Raw genomic sequence first — 16,373 nt, forward strand, 5'->3', positions numbered from 1 at the left:
CTGTGTTTCTTAAGCACAGCTGTAGTAGTGAAGTCATTTTGAATACCGAACTTGAAAAATTGACCTGTCATAGGAGCTGTTTTCGAACGTCTACCTCACTGCTATTTTCAATGTGAACTGTTATTACATAAAATGGACTAATGGGGCCTAAAATAAAAATAAAAATAAAAATATATAACTATGATTTTTTTACTGTCACCGTACAATGACCTACAATTAACACACTGCTTGATTGCTATGCATTATTTTTACATTTATTTTTTAATGGGGGTTTCCCCCAAACCACCTTCTTTAACCTTTAAACCCCATTATAATTAAATGAAACAATTTAGCATTTGAAAAAATGCACTCAGTGCTTTTTTTCGATGCATTTTTTTTCTATGGTTTGGCATTCAACGGTTTAGAATTCGATTCAATGACCAGATACCCTCTACTACTTCTTATGTTAACTTACTGAGGCAATATGCCCCGAGGCGGTGGGCCGACCCTGTAGGTAACGCCCACTGCCCAAGTTAAGGGACCCTCGCGAGCATATTGCCATCAGCAACCGTGTACTTTTATACACAGGGCTAAATATTTTATATATTTTTTATGATTTAAAAAAAATAAACTTACCTTTGCTACTGAAAGCCACAGTCTGTTTTCATTGTTGCTGACTGTAATGTTTTTTTGGAGGGGAAAAACAAGACACCATTATCACCCGTGTAGTAGGAAACTATACGGGTGCTAAAGTGAGTGGGAAGGGGTTGAGGGGAAGGGAAGGTTAGCGCCGACCACTTAATGAAAGTGCTCGGAATACGTATTTACCTTTGTGAATATAGCTCACGTTCCAAGCATTTTCATTGGCTCCGGGTGCCTCCCAGAGTGCTAATGGCTTTTACACTGAACACCACTGAAATGTGCATGGTCTGCAGTAAATCTTGGTTACCTTAGTAGGAAGGCGGGGAAAATGCAGTATAGATTTGCTGCTGCCTATATGCATACAGTTCGGAAAAAAATGGGTATTGTGTGCAGATCGTTTCGAGGTGGCTTGTGTTGAGGGCATATAAGTGCTGAGGGTATATATGGTAGTAGTTTGCATTTGGTGGGGCTGTGGTACGTAAGTTGCTTGTATATACGATGAAGTCTGTGGTTTGGATGAATTTTAAATTGCTGACTGTGCGAGGCATAGTGTGTCTTTGTATTCACTTTGCTCTTACCTAGAGCCCAAATTGTTCTCATTGTGCTGCACTGTCAGTTCCTGCATATCTCGATAATAGGGATTAAGTGGAACCAGACCAGTAAAAAAACTTCAATCTAAGATTACACATATTGTTACCACACATGGCTCAAACGCGGCAGAGCCATGGTGAGCTTGGTCCAAGTGCTGGCTGTGAAACTATAGAAGTCCCTTGCACAAGATATTTGATTTTGCGAGCACCTGAGGATGTTTAGAGGTAGAATGAGAGCATGAGAGCATGAATCCTCTAATCTCATTCTTTGGATTGCTCACTCTTTTCTAATAGAATAGACTATAGATGACGTTTCATTATACACTGCTAATACCTAGGGAGCTTTTATATCTCGGAATTCCAAATAAAACACCCAACAGCAGCCAACCAGCCCTTGGAGGTTTCCCATTTCCAACTCTCAGGACCACTGAATTTCTGCATCAAGGAGCCGCTCATTCAGAGTTCCCGCATCTTCAAATGGCAGATTGACTCATTTTAGTCATGCATGTCAGGATTGCAGGACTGCACTACTCTGCGGCCGCTCCGCGGCCAAACTGGGTTTTTAAAGCAAAGTCCACCCAGTCCAGCCAGCCAGCATAAACAGAGTAGACAGACTCTGATCCAGGAACACACAGGTATAGGAGGATAGGAGGGACTGCAGGACTGAACCACTCAGCACCACTCCACCTATATATATATATATATATATATATATATATATATATATATATATATATATATATATATATATATATATTTAGTTACCTGTAAATATAATGGGATGTTGTTATTTATCTTTGGCCAGAACTTGTCGGGCTAGTTGATGACGGACAAAACAAATAATGAAAAGCCTAGGAGAAGGATTTGCAGATGTAAAGCAGGGTCTTATCCTGCGTGCTCTCTGTATTTGTAATGGTGGAGTAAAGGTGAGGGCTTTGGGTATCCAGGTTTCCATGAACTTAATAGGGTCATCAATCTCCATTTTTTCAGGTATACCATAAAAGTCCACCTTACCTCTCCTATTTTGGTCTTCTAATCTAGTATTGAACAAATGCAAGTTGTCTCAGTGACATCTGCATATGCTCCATACTGTGTACTACATCTTCGACAGAGGAGATACGATCTTCTGCCTCATCCATTCTGTCTTGAATTCTTTTTTTAAATGAGATAAACTTTTCTTATATGGCTCATGTATGTTGATCAAGTTTATTTCTAGGAGAAATAATGTTGGATCATTTCTGTAGCATTTTTCCATAGCTAGTTCTAAATCAGATTTATCAGTAATCCCTCTTTTCTTAGAAGTGTCTTCCTGCACTTTATCAATTTTTTAGGTAGGCAGATGCACAGAGGACAAAACACAATATGTTGATCTATTGAGAGACATCAAGCACGGAAATTAGTAAATCCAAATATCCGCAGTTAAACCAGATAAACAGTCTTGCGTATATGATTCAGGCAGTAACTAAGCAGTTAACATGGTGTTGAGAGTAAATCACCAGAGGGCTGTCAGCAACCATTGTGTCATGCCAATGTAGAAAAGGCAATTATTCATCTCCATAAATAATAGCAAATGAAAAGAATGACTAAGACTTGACAAACATTATCCGTGACCTTGAATACCGCGCATTTACATTTTCTGTATTTAGCGAGTTTACCTGAGTCAAGCGTCGACATACTTGTTGCATCATCCTCACATAAGTTTGTTTGACATGAGTTATCACCAAGTAGGATGTATTCATTACATCTTGAATTTAAAAACTTCATGTTTAGCTAAACAAATAGAAAGACTAGCAGTTAGCCAGATCCAGGAGTTTGTAGAAAGCTTAAACATCCTGGATAGTGCCCAAATGAGTTTAAGACCACTTAGAAGCACACAAAACTAGTCTCCATTTTGGTCCTGGACCACTTAAGAGAGTTAATTGATAGTAACAGGATGAGTTAGACCTTTCTGCGGCATTCAATACCATTGGCCATCATATCTTAGTTAACAGAAAGACCTCCTTTGGCTTTGCAGCGACGGTTTTTAGGTGAATTTCATCTCTTCTTACTAACTGCTCCCAACAAGTCAACTTGGGCTCTTATCTATCCCAAGCCCATTCATTGAAATGCCGTGTTCCACAAGGTTCAGCTCTTTCCCCTATTCCTTTCAATCATTATCTTCAGCAAATGCCTGATCTCTTGCACTAAGCTGAGGTCTTATTTTTAACAATGCAGGTGAGACCCAAAATTGTGGTGGACTTAATAGGTTGATGATCCGATTGCATCTGAAAAAACAAAACGCTGTCTTGCCTCTATTAAAGAATGGATGGACTCTAAATTCTAAAAAAATCAATCCCAGGAAAACAGAAATTGTGATGATAGATGAAAAACCTAATTTGTGGAGAAATCTTCGTTGCCCAACCACCTTTCATACATGTCCAAACCCTGAACATGTTGACAAAATTGATGTATTTTCTTTGACGAGGAGCTTACCCTAAAGAGTTAAATGTCAACAGTAGCCAAAACATGTTTCTTGTTACTAAGAAAAATCCGACATATTCTTCAGTTCCTCTCGTTCTCTCATCAGATGTCAGTCATAAATTCAGTTAATTCCTCCCGTCTGGACTCGAAATGGTTGTTACCGTGGACTCCCTTGCTGCACATTTTCGGTTCAGGCACCTAGAATATGGAATTCACTGACAGCTTTGCTTTGCAACGGGTCCCACCTCCTTTCCTTAAAGAAACTCCTCAAAACCTGTCTATTTAAGTGAGCTCTCAGTGGATGATAGATGAAGCAGACTATCATATGCAGTCAGAACTCTTTCAATAGCGCCATGACACCTTGAGGTAATTTGCTGCAGATTATTAAGCTCACATTAAAAAAACATATCTACCCTTCTATAAGCCCCACCCCTGCTTCAGGCTCTCCCCCAATCTTACCCATACTCTTATTTCTTACATCTCCCCCACCTCCCAATAGACTTCAACACATCCTTTACATCTGATGAGAAAAATGTATTTCCTTCATTTCCCTTGGTACTGAAAGTACTGCTTCATAAGTGTCAAAAAAGATTACTACAAACTGAGAGGGATTGCTCAATAAAATCTTACTCAAGTCAATATAAAGTGTATTTTGAGGAGAATTTAAGATTTTTGCATTGAGTGAAAATTTCGTCCACATAATGTGCATTTGATAAAACATTAATTCAAGCTCATTTCAGCTGTCACCATGAACAGTGCTACCTTTACAACTGTTTTCCAAATGAATCCATTAATTATAAACAATCACTCCCATTTCTTTAGTTTCCATGTAATAATGTCGCCACAAAAATCTTGCCATGCAAAAATATTGCCGAGAAATGGCCGTTTTTTGTGGCACATTAATGCATGGAACATGTGCGGGACACCCCCGCAACCCCCACATTTTAAAATGTTTTCTTTTTTTTGCCCTGTCCCCATATATATGGTCACCCAAATAATATCGCCACGACATTTTCCCAGCGATATTATTTACGGCGAGCATATATGTGGCGATATTATTACCTGATACCTTTCTTTATCTCTTGTTTATCAGTCCGTAAGTTAAAATAGGTACCACATTATTCTTATACTAACTAAGCAACAACCATATCATAAGGTAATTTTTTAACTTTCTCGAATAGCTGGAAAAAATTGTGGATTTCACTGTTTGTATAATAGCCAAATTACAATTTTTGCAATCGCATTTGTTTGAGAACTTGGCCCATCACCTCACCTTTCCTCATCAATTATACTACCTATCACTCTAAAATGGTGTCACACGTATTTAAAAGACATGCCTCTCTCCATTCCTGTCACTCTTTGTTTTTGCTTTGTCAACCCGATGTGGGACCGGTATGCCCAGATGTGGGTCACGTCCTGCTGGGCCTGGAGACCCAAGTTACTCCTCACTGATGAGACCCAACCAGGCTGAAACATGTTTGGGGTGCTTGTGGTCTCATGCAGAAGGTATGTGATTTAGCAGCTCGGGCTGGACTGCCCCACTTGGGATGGGACCAAGCCTGATTTGCATATGGTCTTTCCCCTTCTGTAATGGCTTGGCAGGTGAAGAACTATGGTCTGGAGGGTTGCCCAGAGCAATGCCAGTGGTTAAGATTGATTCTAAACCTTCCAGCCATCACCTCTTGCATTTTGATAAAATCTAAGGGGACTACAGAAATGTATTTTTCAGAGTGTATTGTTTGTATTTTTTTGCTATTTTTTTAAGATGAGTGTTTGCTTCTCTGTCCGTATAACCAAGTTTAATGGATTTATCTGACGATGGATAAGCGGCTCGGCTTTGACAAATGCCTGAATCATGACTTCAAAAGCCATTAGCATCCTATTTTTTTCTGAAGCCTCTGTGTTCTTTTACAATAACATGCAAGGGACAGGGCCAGGCAATGGTGTATTTATTATCAGTGTTATCTGGCAATCTGCAAAACTCTTGCAAGTCAATTTAATAGGTTGAATGATTCTCTATACTGAGATTACAGTTCTGTTTCACATTAATACCATTTCTCTGAGGTAGCATTTGTATAGAAAAATGACACTGTGCATAGTGGTTGTTGAGAGAAACATTTAAATGAACTATTGTTTTACAGTGTCTTCCAACTGTAATGTGAGTCAAAGTAACACAAATATTATGTAATACACTCTCATTGCAATTTTATTTTCCATGCACATTTTTAAAGTCATGAACACTTTAATTCTCAGACATTAAATCAATGTGTATGAAATGTCATATTATGTACATATTCTGTACATAAATGATAATGCATTTGGTAAACCTGCTGCTTGAGAATACATCTATAATGGGATGGTACATTACATTTTGCTTAGTGAAAAATTGGGTTCGTTTATATTAAATCTACTACATTTGGGGCAAAAAGGTATTTCAAGGCCACAATCTTGCAGCAAAGATCAGCCATGTGCTGGGTGGCATGCCAAATTGTTAGTACCCTCTGTCGCTGAAACTTTGGTTAAAACTCTAAATTGCCAATAAATGTGTCCTTGTTCAGAGAATACTACACATGTTTGCTCATTTGGCCACATTGCACGTTAAGCATTCTCTTGCCCTCTAACAAGAGCCTTTTCTCATGAACTGTACTATTCATTGAAAACCCACCATTGTACAGAATGCATACTTGGCATGTTCCATTGCCCCTCTCACTCAGATGGGAAGATGCATCCAGATTACTACCCTCCAGAAATGGCCTAACAATTTCCAGGCACTGGGCATCAAGTGTTGTGAGTATTGTCCTTGAGTGGGCATATGTGTACAGATCATCCAATCTTTAAAATTTGAGCTCACTTACTGAATATCCGAAATTACCATGGAAGGACACCACTTGCCAGCGCCTCCCCTTAAGAAGATATGCACACTTTGAGTTATAAATATATGTTTCAGTACACTTGACCAGCTCACCATTTCTTTGTATAGGCCTCTCTGCCCCTTCGATAAAAGTTTTACCTTGCCAATTTGCTATCTCACAGAATGGAACTCCTTCAATCTAATGTATTTCAATGTGTACTGTACAGTACTTCATGGAAGTAACTTTTCCCCAAATTTATTTTCTTTCATTAAGATGCGATTTCTCTGCAGGAGACCTCAAATTAATGTACTCGATATTGTGTGAAAGTGCAAGGACGTATGCCCTGCCATTCAAACCATTTAGTTTCCAGGGTGGGTTTACAGTACATTTGCAAATACACAAAATGTGTGATAGTGAAAACCACATTTGCACATGTGCAAACCCACTCCAACTGCTGCAAATATATTTGCAATCCATAGCACTCCAGTCAATTGATTTGTGCATGCACAAATACCTCATAATTCGGCTGGTGGTGTTTTGTTCCCTTGTACGTGCTATATAAATTGTCATCAACATTGTATTACTTTCTGTGCATTGTTTGCCTCTAAAAACAGACTTATTTACTTTGTCTTTTCCTTCTGTGTGGGCTTATATATTTTTTTTAAATTTACACATGTAACTAATGTTTGCTAATGCAGTGGCATCCACAATGTAGTACCTTTTACCACCCTTCTTCCAATTCATTTTAAATCACACTAAACCTTCAAGTTCCACGAGGTAATCCTGAACTGGTCGCTCATGAAACCTTGTGTCTATCCCGCCAACAGCCAGTAGTATTTCCTCATGCTGAGTAACTTGCTCTCAGAGAAAATCCTGCATGCAACCTCAAAATTAAATATCAGTACCATTCGCACAAAAGGGAACATGATGAAAAGACAGCATGAAGCCAAGTAAGCAAAAATGCACTACTAGTGAAATGAAAAAGAACTTATGACTTAACAACGGGGACTTCCAAACACCATCTTTATGGAGCTAACATATAAAACGGGATATTGTTATTGGAAATCATATACATGATATATGACAATACGGTGAGCACACCTACTTTTCAGTCACATAACTCTTGGAGACTTTCAGTGTCATTATAATATACTATTGGAGGTATTGCATCCCATATACAATAATAATAATCTCTTTTTGTCATTTCGTCATATTGCACAAAAACAAATCGGGTTCTTAAACCACTTATTAAATGGATGATTAGTGCATCAACGGAAATGGATGCTGATCAATTTCACTGAGGGTGCTTTTTTGTCAATTGCAGATTTCCAGGCGCAAAAGCTAAAGATAAGAAGAAAAGATGACAAGGATTTTCTGCTATTCCATCGTGCTGTTTTGCATTGTAAACTTGTCTCTAAATCTTAATCCTGGAGCGAAAATGAGAGTTACACAGAAATGGGTGGATTACGGTAAGTTGTGGAACAACACACTCTCGTAGAAAACATTTTTTTAACATGCAACATTGTTATATGTATTTAAATTTGTCACCTAAGCTCTTATTGTCATGAGAAAGGGTAGCAAATATACCATTTGATGCAAATGTCTGCCTACATGGTTGCTGTCCTTCTGTATATGCATTCCACTTTTCACTGGGGAAATCAAAATGGGTGATATTTGTGACTATGGAAGAAATTAGAAGATGGAAACTGTGACAAACTAATCAGCAGGGTTATTCTGCTGTTTTGGAGAAAATGTTTTTCAGATCATCAAAAATTCCCTGAGCATACGTGTTAAGGAGGTCACTGGCCAATATGTAAAGGTCCCCAGGATGAACACTATATGTTGGGTTATAGGAAGAATGTCTGCCAGGAAGGTAACATTACATTTCTTAGGATGTTGATCTTAATTCATAGTGCAAGGCAGTGGCCTGGGATTTTTAGACATTCATCCAGAAGGTGTTTGAAAGACTGAAATTTCAGACCTCGAATTTCATTACAGTCAACTCTTCCAGATAAGGTAACATCAATGAGTGTGGCAGCAGAGTGTGCTGCAGTCAGTGCTACCAGTGGAGTGGAGTCTTTTCCCAGTGTTTACTGCCAGAAGGGAGGAAGATACCAACATGAAGCTACTTAGCATTTATTTTAAAAACTCACTGCAGCCTCAGAGCGGACCGTGGAGTGTGGAAGCAGAGTGTGATGCAGTCAGTGCACTCTGTGCGGTCTCCACAGCTCAGAATGGATTGGCAAAATAACCCAGGACAAAATCCACCAAAATAAAGGTAACATTAAAATAAGATTTAATTCCAGAAGCCACTATCCCTATCCCTTGAACTTGTGTATGACGAAGGGAAGGGGAGGGATCACCAATTTCAACAGTGATTGTCTCCCTGGGCTCTAAAAGCAGTGCTTTATTAATTCTCTAACTCCACCCCCACCACCATCTACAGTAAAGATCCTCTCTCGGGCGGGGACTGTGGTCAGTTTGACTTAAGACTGACTAGGCGGGTCAAAGGCTGAGCATTCTCAGTGCAACCAACTCAGGAAACTAAGAAAATATCGGTTTTCTTCTGGGGACCGTTGGCCTCTTGCCTGTGACCCGTGCAGATTCTGGCTCCACTTTATTTGACTCACCACCAGCAAATTTGAGAATGGGTAACATATACTCTATCTCAGATTTTGTGGCCTGGTAACATCAAAATTTCTAATATGGTCAAACTGTACAACCTGCGGAGTACATCTGTAGGAGTGGATCCAAGGAGCTCCTGAACAAGACGACCCAATTGGCTGGGACAATAATCCCATACGAGTTGAAAGATCTATGTTCAAATCGTATCCAGCGGGGCAGGGGGGCGGGAGATTCTATCCCAAACAAAGTATATTTCTTAATGATGGCCAGCAACCCATGGGATCAGGCTTGGGTCCCACATCCAATCTCATAGCAAAGGAATTGGTGGAATCAACTCCGAATCAACCACACCTAAGAGACATTCTAACGGAAAATATGGATTATACACTAACAGCCACGACCATGAAGAACACAATACAGAATTACTTCCCAATGGGAGTAAAGTCCCAGGTGAATGATACATCCAAAGCCCCAATAAGGATTGACCCTGACTTAATCAATAGACAGGATCAGTTGAAAGCTATTGAACCAAATAACATTGATCCAACAGATGATGAAAGGGCTAATGTGATAATCCACCAAATCTAGATTCATCTTTTGAACTCAACGCCATTTCGGCATTATTGGAGGTTTCAAGAGTGGCTAAGGACTATCGAGAAGATTCTACTCATAGAGACAACAGCACACTAATAGGGAAGGGTAGGTCTGAAGGGCGTCAAGCCCAGGAACTCAGTCCTCCAACTCTAATTGCGCTTAATTTCATCTTGAGTTCACTGTTGAAGGACTTTGAGAACTTAAAAACAGAAGTACATCAACACTCTGAATCTCTTCTGGAGATCATTAAGGACCTGGAAATGAAATAAGCATCACTTGTGACATTGAAGTCATCAGTGAAACATACAGTAGGAGAAACTCTGGTGGAATGTCGTTCACTATCCAAGACCCAAGCCCTCAAAATGGACGATTAAACAATGGAAGGGAGTTAAAGAGGAATTTATAATTCTAAATTCAAACTTAGGGTAAGAATCAAATGGAATAGCGCAAGGTTGATGCCCAAGATGCACGCAAGTCCTCCCAAGTAATCCATTGAAAATATGTATGGACGATACACCTTTGTATGCTTCAACATTGGAAGAATGTATTTGCTTGGCTCAATTGATGGAGCATCAGGATCTTGTTAAGCTCCCTCTAGAGTAAGTGGGTGAGAATCCTTTAACAACATCTAAGGAACCAGTTGACAAACAACGGAAAAAAATCAAATGGGAAGACAAAAAAGCGAAGGAAAAGGCTTGGTAAAGTGCAAAAGGAGAATGGAATAACTGAAGGTAGTGAGGCAAGTCCAAAAATTGGCCCGAAACAAAAGAAGAAAAACAGGAGTGTGGATACCAATCGCTTAATGTGAGATTTGAAAGGGTTGCAGTGGATGCTCGGCAGAAAAATAAATAGAAGGCAATAATTACAGAGGGGGGGGAAATAACAAAAAAACAGCAAAGAACATGCCCCACGTAAGGAATCACCAATGACTGAGCCTGAAATTATAAAGATCACAGTGGGAATCCAAACGGAGCCAAATAAACCATCCCTTAAGATCACACTGATTTTCCTAAGAGCCAAGCAAAAAGAAAGAATGAAAAGCGTGAGTGGAATGTGCGCAATAGGATTTCAAAAAGATCTAATCCCGGAGAACGTACAGAAGGATCAACCTGGAAAGGATCAAATCCCCAGCTTAGATAATGCCAGATGATTTCCAGACAAGAAGGTGTAAAATGGGTATGAGAAAATGGGAGCGTTTTCCCATGGACAAGATCCTATGAATACATACCTTTACATAAAAGAAACAAAGTTCAGGATGAAGTACAAGGACTGAAACTGTTTCTAGCAAGAGCGTCTGGGGAAATGAAAATAAATCCCCCCTTAAATCGCTCGAGAATACTTTCACTGATGAAATCCATGACTAATTAAAAATACTTTTCATCGTCAGACATAGATTGAGTAAGCTTTCCTCATTCCAAGGGGGAATGGGCAAAGAGGGGCTATATGATATCAAGAGAACCATTAGATCAAAGGGAACCAATCCCTTCGAAGTCATCTCACAAAGTACCAAGACTCAATCATCAGGCCTCAGCCAAGATCCCGATGGCACCCTCGAATATCTTGGAGATGGTCCCAGACATTGTTTCTCAAATTCCTCTTAAGCTGGGCATTCAAGAGCAGAAACTTGAATCTGTAATTTGATCAGGTCTTCATCCTGGAATACGAGGGGTCATAATTTGTTTAGCAATGACGTTACAAAATGTTATATTTTTGAAGGTTTTGACCTGATACTATTCCAGGAAACCTGGTTGAAGTCAACTTTTGGTCTGTATGGTTTCTCTATGTACTATCAATTGGCAACTGGAACAGGATTGGGCCGACCTGCAGGTGGTTTATGCATAGCGTGTAGAAATGAGGTGTTCTCTAGCTCTGTTTAGCTCTCAGGGGATTTTCCAGGTATCATGATCAACAGAGTGGAAAGGCAGGGGAAAATCTGTAACCAGAATTGGATTGTAGTAAACATATATTGGAATCCCGCCACAGCAACATTAATAGATTTTCTACAGCTTCTTGGATCTACTTATTTTACATACCTCTAAATTTCTGCTAGATGAAATCCTCCTAATAACGGGAGATTTCAACTTGCAATGTATTAGTGGTGGTCATATTAATTCAGAGCAATGTAAACCGAGGACCAGAAATGGGCACATTTGTCTGACTTTATGAAAGAAAGGGGTTTGTGGATATTCAATGGGAACATGAAGGGAGATATTCCTCCTGCCCTGACATGGAAGAGAGGTCTTTCTCACTCAGCGATTGATTACATCTTTGAATTTAAAGGGATCTTTAATAGTTGTATAAATCTAAAGGTCACTAATGGTAGTCTTAGTGATCACGCTATGTTAGAAACTTCATACATCCTTAGCCAGGAACCCTCAAAACCTTGCTATACCCAGGAGTTATCTGTAAATGGAGCTGGGACTAGGTTGGTTAGATTTAACAGAGGGGGCTGTATTCTTAATGATAACTTGGAGAGATTCACAAAAGGCATGACAGACCAAGATTTATCTTTACGTTGTGAGCCGGAACGTTTTGTAAAATTCCTATGGGACCTTAATCCACCAGTGGGCCCCACTATAAAACAATGCAAAACCTATAGACAAAATTCTAGAGGAAAAATGTAATAGAAGAAAACAATTGGCTCTCCCAAAAAAAACAATGAAAAAAACCTTCAATTAAAAGAAGAAGTGAGGTACATTAAGAATTCCTATTGAAATTGGTTGAGGTCCCATAGAATCTCGAGACGTCAAACGGAGGGCGAGGAAATGCTGAAGGCTATTTTTCTAAAAGGTGTGCACTATTTCTGGTCCTTGATAAACTCGAGGGAAAAGCCATCTATTTCAGCACAAGATGTGTCCATTCAGGAGTCAGCCTGGGTGGATCATTTCTAAAAGGTCTGTGGACCTTCAGAGAATGTAGAGCACAAGATAACAATTAACTCCAACTGGGCCCTTTCATTTTCAAGAGAGGAAATATCAGGTTTAAACAAAAAAAGTCATCAGCCTCACGAGCCTCAGGCCTAAATGGACTTTCCAACTCAATATTGAAAAAGAACCCTGACCTGTGAGCGAGGGTGTTAAAATCCCTCTTTGATAAAATCAAAGAGAAAAGAAAAATTCCAGAGTCCTGGAGAAGCTCCATAATCATCCCCATTTACAAGCGTGGAGATTGACTCGCAGTGCCCAAGTATCGTCCAATTTCTCTTTTGGACGCGGAGAAAAAATATTTGCAGGTGTAGTTTTGAGGGACTTAGAAAATTGCACAAAAAACAAGGTAATTATATCAAAACATCAAACTGGAATCAGAAGAGGATTATCTATCTCTCTAAACGGTCTGGTCTTGAGTTGTGTCAGTTCAGGTTCCTTTGCTAAGGAGCCTGGGTGGATCTATCTCAGGCCTACCATAACATCAACAGATATTGGCTGTGGGGTAAACTAAAGAGCTGTGGCTTGCCACAGAATGTGTTAGCCATATTAATAGAATTGCACCATTGCTCATCCCTGCATGTAAGTATGACGAGAGTAGGGGATTTATCGCAAGCAATCAATATAGAAAGAGAATTGCGACAGGGTTGCCTGGTTGCTCCATTTCTCTATTTCTCAGAATTGTTTCAATGTCTCCAGGAGCTAACTCTGGCAAGCCCGAAAATTGGTATGAGGAGGACACATTGGTTGCCTTATGCTGACAATATTGCTATCCTAGATTACACTCAAATTGGCTTAAAATGCCTCCTCAATGCCCTATTTGAATATGCAAAACATAACGCTCTTATAATATATCTGAATAAATCTAAAATAATCATCTTTAAATATCCACAGAAGATAACAAAATCATTCTCGTGGCACATTGACATTCACGTTGTCCCCATTGTAAAGGAGGTCACCTATTTGGGCTCACAGATTAGAGCCTTCCCCAGTAAAATAGATCTACCAATTGTATGCCTATGGTAAGAGCTTGGTCTCACCTCACTTCTGGCCTGGCTAGAATGGAAATAGAACTTGTTATATAGAACAATCCCTGACCCCCGCCCTCCCCCGCCCTCGTCCCTTTATGAAGAAGTACAATTGCAGCATGGCGATAATAATAAACTTAAGGTTAAAGGTAACAAGATTCTAATACAGTCAGACAGCAAAATAGAAATCCCTATCCAAAATACACTAAAGATGAAAGAATCCATGAAGAGAAGGGACTGGATGAGGACGATAGAGATGATGTAATTAGCAAAAATATCTTCATTTACACCATACAACAAACCTAGATCTTTTCTGCCTTGTTATCTGAAGAAATCACCGGATCCAAAAACGAGAGCAGATTTCCTTAGATTTAGATTAAATATCTTGCCAATGTTAGAAATCCAACACATCAGGGATAGAGGACAGAGGTGCTTTTCCAGCTGATGTCTGTCAAAAGTTTGATAAGGAGCAAAAATAATCTATCCGTCATTTGTTATCGTCATGTCCAGGTGCATGGGATTTAAGGAAGCTAAAATTCCAAAGATTTGTCCACCATGTTGGGGCCTTAGATACACCTACCTTCTGAGAAAGTTTGGCTTCAGGCAATGAACTGTTTCTGACAGCTGACATTGTAACGTTTTGAATGAACTAAGCGTGATTTAGGATAACAAAGCTGTATAGAGAACACAAATAATGGAAAACTACTGATTTCTTTCATTGTTTGGATTGGGTGCTGGTATCTAGTATCAATGAGTATTTTTTATTATTATTGCTTATTTTTCATCTTGTGGTTCAGTTGCACCCTCTCCTTTTATATTTCGTCATTTATTTATTTTTTGTTTGTTTTTTGTTTTTTTAGATGGGATTTGACAAATTTTGAGACTGTGTGTGTTTTATTCCTTGTTCGGTTGTGTTTATATTATTTTTGGAAACTGCTAATATTTTAGAAATGTCTTTTACGAAAAAAGAAATAAATGTGTAAAAAGTCAAGAATTTGTTTTTTGGCTATAACACAATAAAATAAAAACAAAACAAAAAAAATCAATGTTTCCACCTCTTCTTTGAACCTGATTTTGCATATATTTGTGTAGCTATACCAGAGGTGGTATTTGTATCAGGTGTGACTGAGTCTAAAGCCATGTCTAAATGAGTGACCAAATTTGAAAGGAGTTATCAGACATTAATGCTAATGCTAATAGTAATAATGTTATTATTATTAATAATAATAATAATATGTTCTCCTATATTTCTACATGCCAGGTGCCTCCAGCTTCTAAGTGCTGTAATAATGTTTGTTATTATTACTCTATTTTGAATGTATTTATTTGGCTGTCATAGCATTTAGAATTCCCATGTGGGAATTATGTGTAAGAGTGCCATGAGGGTGCTAAGGAACTGAGCAGTGGCCTTGGGGTAACAATATGATTATTTGTATCTTGGTACTGTGCATCAGAGGTGCTGATGGGAATTTGTTGTTATGAGGTTGGAATTAATTGGCGGTGTACTTATATGATTGTATGATATCATGCATTGCTGGTTTATGATTTGTGTTTTACTGCTTTTCCTCCTTTTTACGTATATAGCTTGTAATTACTGATCTAGATACAAGACTTTCATTTATATCCATGTTCTAACCAAGTATGTTTCTGTGTGCAATATGAAGAAGCAACCATCATTGTTGGATAATATAACTCTCTTTATGGCTAACACTTTGATAAAGTTGCATTCCTGTGGTCAAAGAACCATAGGTGTTGGTGTCAGCAGGGAAAGCAATTCTATCCTTTGCAGTACTGTTGTGAATTCATTTTACATGTTTTTGGTTTGCAGATGTTGCGTGGAATTCCAGAAAAAGAGTCAGCCACGGAAATGTAAAGAAAGTGTATTGTGTGTATTTTTTTAATTTAAGTGCTTTTTCTAGTTACAAACTTAACCTTTTAACACACAGACACATTAAATACCATCAGGGTAATTCATAGAATTTCGCAGAAAAGTGTCGCAAGCGGCTGGCGCAGAGTGTCCGTGTGCGATTGTCTGCGCCAGGCGCGTGCGCCAAAACCGATTTCCGCGCACAGCGTATTCATGGATTTTAGGCTCCCAAACCAGCCGTGGCGCAGAGTATCACAGCGACCCTGCAGCAGCGCCAGTAACGCCCCCAAGAACGCCCTCGCGCAAGGAAAAGCCATCAAAATCGCTAAATCATTGCAAAGGGCTGCGCTAACCCTGGACCAGTTGATAGGGCTGCCAAACAAGGAACGCAAAGCGGGTAACGTTCATATCAGGGGTACGCGGGAAGTTTTACATGCGATTAGCCAGAGTACGTGTATGACAGGGGTACGCGTGAAGTTAAACACGCGATTAGCCAGGGTACGTGTATTACAGGGGTACGCGGGAATTCTCACACGCGATTTGGCTGGGTACGTGTATGACAGGGGTACGCGTGAAGTTTTACACGGGATTAGCCAGGGTACGTGTATTACAGAGGTGCGCGGGAATAATCACACGCGATTTGGCTGGGTATGTGTATTACAGGGGTGCGCGGGAATTATCACACGCGATTTGGCTGGGTACGTGTATTACAGGGGTGCGCGGGAATAATCACATGCGATTAGGCTGGGTGGGTCCTCACAGGTGTACCCTGTACACCCTCCACGGCCCCTCCAGGCAGCCCACAAAACAGG

The 16,373-nt window shown here is 39.6% G+C and overlaps 1 protein-coding gene across 1 annotated transcript in view; it reads left to right on the forward strand.

Moving 5' to 3' along the window:
* The window catches only part of LOC138579692 (bactericidal permeability-increasing protein-like), a 462,445-nt gene that overhangs the window by 34,003 nt on the left and 412,069 nt on the right, over positions 1–16,373 (forward strand). The window contains exon 2 of the mRNA XM_069649930.1: positions 7,848–7,992. Within this exon, the coding sequence (XP_069506031.1) occupies positions 7,884–7,992 (109 nt within the window). The 5' untranslated portion in view covers positions 7,848–7,883. The remainder of the gene's footprint in view (positions 1–7,847; positions 7,993–16,373) is intronic.

Source organism: Ambystoma mexicanum, chromosome 3p (genome assembly GCF_040938575.1).
Source record: "Ambystoma mexicanum isolate Mex_15411 chromosome 3p, UKY_AmexF1_1, whole genome shotgun sequence".
Classification (NCBI taxonomy): Eukaryota; Metazoa; Chordata; class Amphibia; order Caudata; family Ambystomatidae; genus Ambystoma; species Ambystoma mexicanum.